This window comes from Paralichthys olivaceus, chromosome 10, assembly GCF_024713975.1.
Source record: "Paralichthys olivaceus isolate ysfri-2021 chromosome 10, ASM2471397v2, whole genome shotgun sequence".
NCBI classification, from domain to species: Eukaryota; Metazoa; Chordata; class Actinopteri; order Pleuronectiformes; family Paralichthyidae; genus Paralichthys; species Paralichthys olivaceus.
In genome coordinates, this window is record NC_091102.1 from 25,938,759 (window position 1) to 25,949,730 (window position 10,972).

The 10,972-nt window shown below is 40.5% G+C and overlaps 1 protein-coding gene across 3 annotated transcripts in view; it reads right to left on the reverse strand.

Moving 5' to 3' along the window:
• The window catches only part of bcar1 (BCAR1 scaffold protein, Cas family member), a 133,114-nt gene extending 128,937 nt beyond the window's left edge, over positions 1-4,177 (reverse strand). Inside the window, exon 1 of one of the 3 annotated variants that reach the window (XM_069533714.1) lies at positions 3,679-4,177. In XM_069533714.1, coding sequence (XP_069389815.1) covers positions 3,679-3,714 — 36 coding nt within the window. In that variant the 5' untranslated portion in view covers positions 3,715-4,177. The remainder of the gene's footprint in view (positions 1-3,678) is intronic. The other 2 variants (XM_069533710.1, XM_069533712.1) reach the window with 2 other exon arrangements.
• Between the last annotated feature and the right edge of the window lie 6,795 nt (positions 4,178-10,972).

The following is a 10,972-nucleotide window of genomic DNA, read 5'->3' on the forward strand; positions in this document are numbered from 1 at the left end:
TAATTCACTAACATTCTGTCAACACATTGTAAATAATTTTGGGTAAATACTGCATATGAGTATCAAATACTGAATAGAATTAAGTTCAGGTAAGTTATAGGGATTGGCAATATTAACTTTATTTACCCAAGTTGCCTCATCAATAACTATTTGAGTTACTTTTGCTTAAATCAAATCATTGGTAAACCTTAAATTGTTTGAGTTAATCAACTTAAATGGTTCAAGGCAATCGGTTTCAGCAAACAGATTGAGTTGACCTAACTTGTCAGGTTTTACAGACAAGTAGTCAACTTTGTGTTTGTCTGATTCACTGTGCAGTTTATGAAGCACATATTTTAATACATTGAAAAAAGGTCTGCATGCACAGTTAACCTGCCACACACCACAAGACTTAAGAGTTAAAGTGACCGCAACAATTCCAATTCATGATCTGACACCATCGATAAATGGCTAAATACATTCAATTTGTGTGTGAAGAGTGGAAGTACACACACACACACACACACACACACACACACACTCTTTACTTCATTGTTGCAGAAGAAGCGACCCCCACTTATAGAGGAACATTAATATTAATTCACCAGGTTATTATAAACATCAGCTCTGTGTGAGTGATTACAAAAGAGCAGTAATGCACCTTAATGCAGGTTGTTCAAACAGAATATATTAGAGTGTATCTAATTCATTTATGCACTCTAGCCTTAGGCCTGGGCCGATAATCAATAAACCAATTAATCACACGATAAATTAAAATGAACTCGATCATTTTGCCGGCCTCGATATATCGCCATGTGCATGCGTGTTTGTTTTCCTCGTCTCTCGCCTCCAAGCAGGCTGGATGACAAGAGGGTTCACTCTGTGCTCGGTCTCAGCACTTGGGGGCGTTGGTTGCGGAATGAACGGAGTGAACCCTCTTGTCAGTCATCCAGCCTCTTTGTCTCTGTGGGGGGAGGCGGGGCCGCTAGCATTAGCCACACATGCTACACGCACAGAGTGCAGCGAGTGAGCGTCGTGCGGAGCAACGCGAGGAGAAAAGATGATTGCAAAGTGAGCCCATCAACACGGACGAGCCAGTTCAAAAGTGGTGGCAGTGAAAAAAGGCAACACAACAAAGTTGCATGCCCACCTAAAGCATCACCACCCGACCCAGTTTAACCAGCTGGGGAAACAAAGTGCAGCTCCAGATGCAGAGCCTTCGTCCCGACAGGCGTTCGGTCGACAAAGTAAATATAAACGGACCAGCGCAAAATGGTGAGCGCTCATTGAAAGTGAAGTTCGCTAGATCGCTAAAGGTAAAAAACACTGAGAAATAAAAGTTTATTGTCTTTGAAAGGGTGTGCATTATTATTATATATTATCATGTTGACAATAATATCGTTTATCGGCAATAATTTGTGTGACAATATATCGTCCAGCAAAATTTGTTATCGTCCCAGGCCTATCTAGCCTATTCCAGTTTAATTCAATTCATTAAAATTGTATTTGTATAGCACCAAACCATAACATATACTACCTCAAGGCACTTTACATGGTCAGTCAAGACCTTGCAATATTATAGAGAAACCCAACAGTTCCTAGAACAACCAAACACTTATTATGTACTGAATGTAATCTAATGTCAAGTGTCCTGTTTTTGATTTAAATACTTGCAAGATAAAGTTTATTTTCCTCTAAAAAAACGTAAAGCTGGATAAATATAATTTAAATAGTTTTTGTATTCTTGAATTATTTTTCCATCTATAAAATGTAAACTGTAAATAGTTTAAGGTGATGCATAACTTTTTCTGCATTTTCTTACACACCTGCAATTAATAAAATAACTTTGTAGGGGTGTGAAATATGACGATATATATTGTGTGACAATCAAAACTCTATTGTTTAATGTCATGGAAAATTGTTTATTTCCTTGTAACATAAATCACATTCTTTATGCTAATATTACATAATTTGCATGGTGCTTTGTGTTGTTTCACATGGTGCTGATGTAGGCAGGACATTTGCATGATAGCAACACAAACTACCATGGAGCAGGGTGAGTGTGACACAAAATATTTGAAGGACTCTGATCTGCCAAAATGAGGAGCTCAAGAGGGGATACTATCCCATGGAAGTGGTCTGGGTATTAAAAGTCTGGCATGGACCAGAAAACTACTTTGCAAATAATGCCTCAGAACAATCTACACACAACAGGCTCAAACACTGCAAAACATTTTTTTTTATTTTTTTGCCATCTATGTATAAATCATGACAAATACAGAGAGTCTACAGCTGAGAAACTCAAACTATCAACAACCCCAATACATTGGGTAGGGTAACTTTTGAAATCACAAAATTATTTAATTATTATTACTACTTAACTTTTAATAATGGCCTAAGAGAGCTGCCCAAAATTTACAATTTGTCCCCGGTTTTTTTTTCACCACTACAGTCCTGAATAGGTCATCAAACACAGCCATGTACTGACAATTACCAACACCATGTTTCAAAAAAGCTTTTAAAGCGTGCAGAACAAAAGCTGCAGGCTCAAATATGCAGATTCTTGTGAATGTATAGTAAAATCCCAATGGAAAAACTGTGGTGCACATCACCATGTGTATATATACAGCTTGTATGGTTGTCAAAAAAATTATAGTCAGACAATTATACAAACAAATTGTATCAAAGTAGATACTCATTTGCAACAGTATTGATTTGCCTCCTCCTTGACACAAAACTTTACGCAGCACCACTGCAGACAGACATGCACACAGCCCCTCCCCTCACTAGCAGCTGAACACGCTAGTTGACGTTCACAACACTGAGCTGCCTTGCATTGCCACCATAAAGTTAACTAAAATAGCAAGTGCTGCTGTTTTAGTCGAAAATGAAAAAAGTTAATGTGTTGTTTGTAAGTATTTTTGCATACGAGGCAAACGACCCGGGAAAGGCAAACGATGTTCAATTGGACAGCACAATTGTTTGTGTCTGAAAAGTGTTGTTTCTCTTAAAGTCCCAGATGGAAGCTGAGAAAAGTCAACCATTGACTAGACAGAAACAGTGATGTAATTGTGCCTCTTAATTCTTTGTAATTTTTCCCCTTGAGTATCGAAAATGTTATCAGGTATTGGTTTCGACTCTGAAATTCTTGTATCATGACGACTCTAATAGCATGACAGTGTAACACAACATTAACCTGCAATACTATATGTGGACCTCTGACAATTAAATCAAATACAATATTTTCATTATCACTATTGACTGTGAAAATGACCAGATGTGATTAACAATGCCAATGTTGTGTATTCCTAATAATAGAAGTAATAAAAACATTGTAAAGCCCATGTCCATTTGTCCACACACGCATACACACACCAGCTGGAAATGTGTTGACAGGCCAGTCCTGAGAATATCTGGTACTACAGACCCCGTGTGTGGGAAACTGTCACCTTAAGGCCCCGTCGCTTCGTGAATACCTGCACAGTAATAGCTGCTTTTAACCATTTTAGTTCATGGGTTTCTTTAAGAATGTCGACTTACAGTATTTCCGAGACACACGGCGAGTATTAGCAGTATTATGTATATTATATAAGTGTTTGACACCACTCACTGGCTAGCTAGTTTTGTGAGAGCGCTACTGAAAGTTGGAATTTTAGTAATAGAGGTGCTGCTTGGAGGAGAGAGGGGGGGTTTACCTACCGGCACAGACATTCTTCTGATGCCGTCGCTGTCCATGTATACTGGTATAAACGGTGGTCTCCTTCAGAGATGCTACGAGCTTATTTTATGGACTTCAGAGTCAGCGCTCCACCATCCACCCTGTCCACGACATGCCGGGCTCTACAGGAAAGAAGGCTGTGGAGAGTCCTCTCGCCGTTCCGTTCAGTTTGGAGTGTGAGCGTTAGAAAATGTATCTGCGGTAAAAACGGCAGCGGAAGCAGCGTTGGCGCCTGAACGTCCAGCAGGGCCAACTCTCTCTCCCTCGCCCTCTCCTCTGTTACGGGTAAAACCTCTCTCCCTTTGGAAACGCTTCAATAAAAAGCCAGCTAACGAAGCATAGGTCGCTCGAGAGGACAACTGACTTCCACCGTAACGTTGACAGGTTCACATCGCGTACGGGAGAATCGCTCCACCTGTTCCGCTGTCTTCTGACGCAAGCAACATCCTCTTGCAGCGCCGGAGAGCCCCTCCCCGTTTCAGACGTACGCATGCCCGAGTATAGAACCACCGTTTCAGACCTTTTTTTCCAACTTCCTCCTCATTATTTTTTTTTGTGCTTTATTGAAAAAACATGAACGTGGATGCAGACAGGGGGCTCAAAACAAATGAGAACAAAATATCACACATATGTTACATAAGTAAATAAGTAAATAATAATAATAATAATAAAGAGAAAATAAAGAAAAAGTGGCTAAATTTGATTCATAAGACAGTATGAAAATGCAATATATCTTTCCTCTTATTCCTCTTTAAAGAGATTAGTATACACATTGACAGTTGTATTACTTTTTGTGTTTATAAGTTTGATTGTTTTTGCAATTTTGACTTTGAAACCTATTCCAATATCTGTTTTCCACATTAGATCAACATATACCTTTCTGTAATCCTTACAATGTTTTCTAACCAAACCAGAAGAAAGAGTTGAGATATCATACTGAATTTGATAATCTGGGACTGGTCATTTGGTAATCTGGGACACTTGTATTAGGCATTAACAAATCCTTAATCACCTTGCTTTATGCATGCTAAGGTCAATATTACCAATTTTTAAAAAGCATTGTGAAAAAATTACTAAGAAAATGAATAACAAATTGTATATTATTCATTCAAATGTCCTTAATTCATATTAACATGTAAAATTAATATTTATTTCATAAATAACCCTAGCATAAATAAAGAAACTATAATAGTAATTTAAAACCTTCTATTAAACGTGTCTCAAGGGCTATAGTCAGGACTCAGCAAAACAAAAACAAGTGATCTGAGGCAAATTAATAGACTTTCCATAAGCCAAAGGTTACTAGGACTTATTGAGATAAACAATTGCAGCTGGAATAAAGCTTATCCTGTAGCACTTTGTTTGACACCTCAGGACTTTAAGCCTTCAACCAGATGGGAGAGGCTGATTAGTCAAGTCAAACTTCAAATGAAATAGAATTTAACAGTTTTTTGCTTAGCTTAATTGAACTATTAAGCCCATTTGTGTTACCAGTTCAAGAAAAGGGGAGAAAAGGTCCTTTTTGATGTGCTGTTTGAAGTCCAATGAAGTGGTCTTGCTGGTTTCTGGCTGTGGTTGTGGTTCTGCTGGCAAGATGTTGTGTCAAAGTAGCTTGTGCTGAAGTCCTTAGGCAGGCTCACGCATTGCTGCCTTTTGGAAGGTTTTAGCAGTCTGCTCCAGGCAGGCCTGCTTGTAGGATGGATGAGCTTGGGTGGGGAGGAAGTCTCCCTGGCTCAGTGAGCAGGAGAGCTACACCTCTCCTCCTGGAGAAGTCAGTAGAAAAAGAGAATGAAAAGAGGGGGAACTGGGCTTTTATTGACCTGGTGACCTCATGGGTCATGGGGCACACAGTGACCAATAGTGGTTGAAAGTTGTGTCAAGGGGCAGGTTTAACACCTAGGTGCTGGCGTGCAACGGTAACATATTGCATAATTTCCTGTTTTCCTGCCACTGGTGGCTAATTGCCAATCTATAATTAAACATCCACACATATCACTCCCTACTCTCTGGAGCTCTAGCAGCACTGTGTTTTTCCATTTGTGTTTCACCAAACTTTTCTGTTTGAGCTAACCCTTGTATGCTACCAGGCTAAACTATTACATGACACACAAGTTCAAGCTTGAACAGATTTTCTCCACTCACCGATGCACCCGTTGATAAGCATACTCTGGTCATTGGCGACTCAGTCTTGAGAAACGTGAGGTTAGCGACACCAGAGACCATAGTCAATTGCATGCCAGGGGTCAGAGCAGGCAACATCGAATCAAAACTGAAGCTGCTGGCTAAAGCTAAATGTAAATATTGTCCTCAAGAAGGTTGTAGCCAGTCAGCTCTGTGAGTTTCAGGCCAACAACATCAACACATACACAGTCATCTGCCACTTCAGCAAATGTATTGATGACGTCGTACCGAGAATTACTGTACAAACATTCACAAATCACAAGCCCTGGATTAATTGTGACATCCATGCCAAACTTAAAGCACAGACTAACGCCTACAATTCTGGTGATCTGGAGGAGTCCAGGGAGTCCAGGTATGTGTTCTGGAGTGCTATCAGCAGTGCCAAGAGACAGTACAGGGACAAAGTGGAGTCTCACTACCAGGTCTCCAACTCGAGAAACATGTGGGCTGGACTAAAAACCATCACAGACTACAAAAGGAAGACCAACAGTGTTGAGGTTGTGTCTGCATCTCTCCCAGATGTGTGGAGATCACTTGTGCAGATTAACACACGCAAGGCACCTGGACCTGACTGCATCCCTGGCTGAGTTGTGCGGCAGATGTGGTCACAGACATTTCCAACCTGTCACTGTTCCAGTCTGTAGTCCCCACATGTTTCAAGGAGACCATCATTGTCCCTGTTCTGAAGAAAAACATTATTATTTATATATTCTGTTTCATTTTTTATATTTTATATAATATTTTCATTTTTATTTTATTCCTTGTGTAATTTCGGAGCATGCCTAAAGAGGAGCCTGGGACTCAATCATTTCATTGCCAGTGACTGCTAAATGTAATTGTTGTGCATATGACAATAAACCCTTGTATCATCAGGATATGTAGCACAGTCCTTCAAGCTAGCTGTAATCAAACCCTTTCTCAAAAAACCCATCATGGACCTGGAGGTTTGAGCCACCTACAGACCAATATTCAACTTCCCCTTCTTGTCTAAAATCCTGGATCGCGAATCCAAGTTTGTGATGGTAATGGCGGATCCTGTATCGTGCTGGCTGATCGTAATAGTAATGATGAATCCTATATCATGGTGGCATCTGATTGTGGATAGTGGTGGTGGACGATGATTGAGGGGGCAGCTGATGGTGGATACTGATGGCAGCAGTTGATCGTAGACTATGATTACAACAAGACTGCTTGATATACAATACGTCTACTCAGATACTCTACCATTATTGACAATAATTCCTCAATTCATTTATCTTCCATCATGCTACAAACTGTTTATGCTCACCAATGCTGAAAATACTCTCTATTACACGTGGCACCTATTGCACTTCTGTCCATCCTGGGAGAGGGATCCCTCACATGTGGCTCTCTCTGAGTTTTTTTTTTGTTTGTAGTTTTTCCTTGGATGTCACACCTTGTTAAAGCCCTATGAGACAAATTGATTGATGAAGCACCCTGGGAGACTGAGGTCTGAGTATTGTCTGTATAGAATCCTCCGCTTTCAAAACATAGGCTCTCTTGTGGTTCCAAGAGTCTGTAAGAGTAGAACAGGAGGTAGAGCCTTCAGTTTCCGGGCTCTTCTCCTGTGGAACCAGGGTTGAGGAGGCAGACACCATCTCTGCATTTAAGGTTAGATTTAAGACTTTCCTTTTTGATAAAGCCTATAGTTAGGGCCAGGTCAGGTGAGTCCTGAGTCCTGGGTCTAGACTGCTTGGGGAACTCCCATTATGCAATGAGCACTTCTCCACTTCTCTGTCTCTCTACCCCCCCACATTTGTTTATTTATTTTACTACATGGAACTAACTTTTTTCCATTTACCTTTTAATGCTAGCTTCAGTTAAGTAAATAATGTGTCTGCTTCGTCTGTCCAAGTCACCTTACTGTGGGCTTTTAAGCCTTTTCCATGTGCCATAGCAAATGGAAAAACAAATATCACACACACAGAAGACACAGACTCAAATGTCTAGAGAGTGACATGTGATGATAAGAGCTGACAATGGGGTCAGGGTACATACAACATATGTTGGAGGATGTGATGCTGTTGTTAACGTGTCTGTGCAGAGGACCTCCCACTGTGTTGCGAATGTTTGAAAGGCAGACTCTTTTTAACATGTGATTTGTTCTCGGTTTATATCCAGAGAATAGGCTATGGAGTTTACCCGGAGGTCATGTCAGGAAAATGTCTATAGTTGCAATAAAAGTACCAGTACATCACCATTAGCACCAGAGTCACAAATCCCATGTTAAAAATGTTTTCCAATTAATATGTTTTGCAGTGATTTAAAGATAGGTCATGAGTTGGCAAGCCTAATCTCGTCAGGCAGGGAGTTTTAGAACCTCAGGGCCATGACGGAGAATGCCCGGTCACCCTGAGTAGCCAGTGTAGACCTAGGGACAGCTAACAAGGTAAGGGGGCGATCTCAGGTTGCGACTCGGATTGTATGGAGTCAAGAGCTCAGAAATGTAACTAGGGGCCATCCTACATTGAACTTTGAAACTTATCTAAATAATCTATCTAATCAATTCTGAATTTAACTGGCAAACAGTGAAGGGATGCAAGGATTGGCATGATATGAGATCTATGCTTTGTTTTAGTTAAAATAAGAACAGGACTTACTTTGATACTCACATTTGCCTCTGTTTTCTTTAGGTTACTTCACTCCTGCCCTTGTGTGCCTCACAGATTACCTGCCCCTCCCTAATATGTTTCACCTTTTGGTAGTTTCCCTGACTGCAGTTTAGTTTATATGGTCTGCGTTTCCCCCTGTCCTGTGTCCTTAGCAACCTAGCCTTAGCCTCATGTCTTTTGAATACCTCTGCCTTTCCTTTTGCCTTTTGCGTACCTAACCCTGAATGAAAGACCACTGTTTTTGGAAACTGGACATTGTCTCAGTGTTGTGCTTTTGGGTCCTCAGTTCACACACTCAGCCTTAACAGAAGGAAGGTAAATGACCAATGATCAATGTTGTTGAAAGCAACATTAGATGGAGCAATCATGTGTCGGCAGACATCTATAGATAAATTGTAATCGTAAGGAGAGCGGAGGAAAAACTCCCTCATTAACAGGAAGAAACCTCTAGAACCAGACTCAATGTGGGCAGTCATCTGCCTCGACCGGTTGGGGTGAGCAGAGAAAAAAGGGGAGGAGAGGACAGATGGGTGGAAAAGAGGGGAGAGAAGAGAGAGAGATAGTGGGGAGGAGAGGGAGAGAGAGAGGCGAGAGAGAGCAGGAACACTTGTGCACCATCAGGTATCAGATCTGACGAGTTAAAATGTGAACAATAACAGAGTAAAGAAGTTGTGGATTATTATTGATAACAGTTACAATTCATATAATAATTAATTACTGAAGTATTGTTGTTAATAATCGTAATAGTTGTTATCATGCAGAGAAAAAAGAAACAGTCATTGACATGTATTAAAATAAATAAAAGAGTGTGGGGGGGGCAGAGAGACAGAGAGAAGTGGAGAAGTACTCAGTGCATGATGGGAGTTCCAACCAGCAGTCTAGACCTATAGCAGCTTAACTAAGGGATGGTTCAGGACTCACCTGATCCAGAACTAACTATAGGCTTTATCAAAAGGGAACGTTTTAAGTTTAACTTGCAGAGATGGTGTCTGCCTCCTGAACCCAGAGTGGGAGCTGGTTCCACAGGAGAGGAGCCTGGTAGCTGAATGCTCTACCTCCTGTTCTACTCTTAGACTCTTGGAACCACAAGAGAGCCTGTGTTTTGGGAACGAAGTGATCTATTTGGATAATACGGTGTTATGAGGTATTTGATGTATGAAGGGGCTTGATTGTTAAGGGATTTAAATGTGAAGAGCAGGATCATGAATTCTATTCTGAATTTTACAGAGAGCCACTGTAGAGAAGCTAAGACAGGAGTAATATGATCTCTCCTTCTAGTTCCTGTCAGCACTCGTGCTGCAGCATTTTGGACCAACTGGAGGCTTTTTACAGCCTTCCTGGGACATCCTGATAATAAAGAGTTACAGTAATCTAGTCTAGAGGTAACAAATGCATGGACTAGTTTCTCAGCATCCTTCTGAGACAGAATGTTTCTAATTTTCTTAATATTGTGCAGGTGGAAGAAAGCTGTCTGAGAGACTTGTTTTATATGTTGGTCAAATGACACGTCCTGGTTAAACATAATTCCAAGGTTTCTCACAGTGGAGCTGGAGGCCAAACTGACACCATCCAAAGTAACTATCTGTTCAGACAGTGATTCTCTGAGATATTTAGGGCCAATTACAACGACCTCAGTTTTGTCTGAATTTAGAAGTAAGACGTTTTGGGTCATCCAGGCCTTGATTCTTGAGATGTTCCTGAAGTTGAACTAAGTGATTAGATTCATCATGCTTCATAAAAATGTACAGCTGGGTGTCGTCTGCATAACAATGGTACCACATACACATGTGGTGCTTTCTGATGATGTTGCCTAAGGGAAGCATATATAAGGTGAAGAGAATCGGTCCAAGGACAGAACCTTGTGGAACTCCATGACTAACTTGCATGTGCATGGAGGGGTCATTGTTGACGTTAACAAATTGAAATCTATCTGATAAATATGATTTAAACCAGTCTAGTGCCGTCCCTTTGTTCTAGTCTCTGTAACAGAATCGTATGATCTGTGGTGTCAAATGCTGCACTAAGATCCAACAGGACGAGTACAGAGACAAGTCAATCCATAATTGATCTTTTCAGGAAGCTTCATCCTGAGACCTCCTCTGCCCCTCGTTCACCTGAGACACCATCTAGTAAGACTTTTCATAAGTCTTATCTTAAGTATTATTGTGCCCCAAATGTGTCCTTTATTATACAGTCTATAAGAATAAAAAGCAGGTCCTTCAGTTGTCTCCCCACCGACACTCAGACCAGCTCCTTGTATACCTGAGATACCACACAGTAAGATATTTTCACAACTCTTTTCTTAAACGTATGATTGTAATGTTTCTACATTAAAAAGTGTAAAAATGACTACACCCACAGGTATGTTATATATGTTGTTGATTAATATATCCACATTATCTCAAATGATTCCAACAAATCTCCAACCTAGAATTGTATTCAAGTAACAGGGCATCTAATG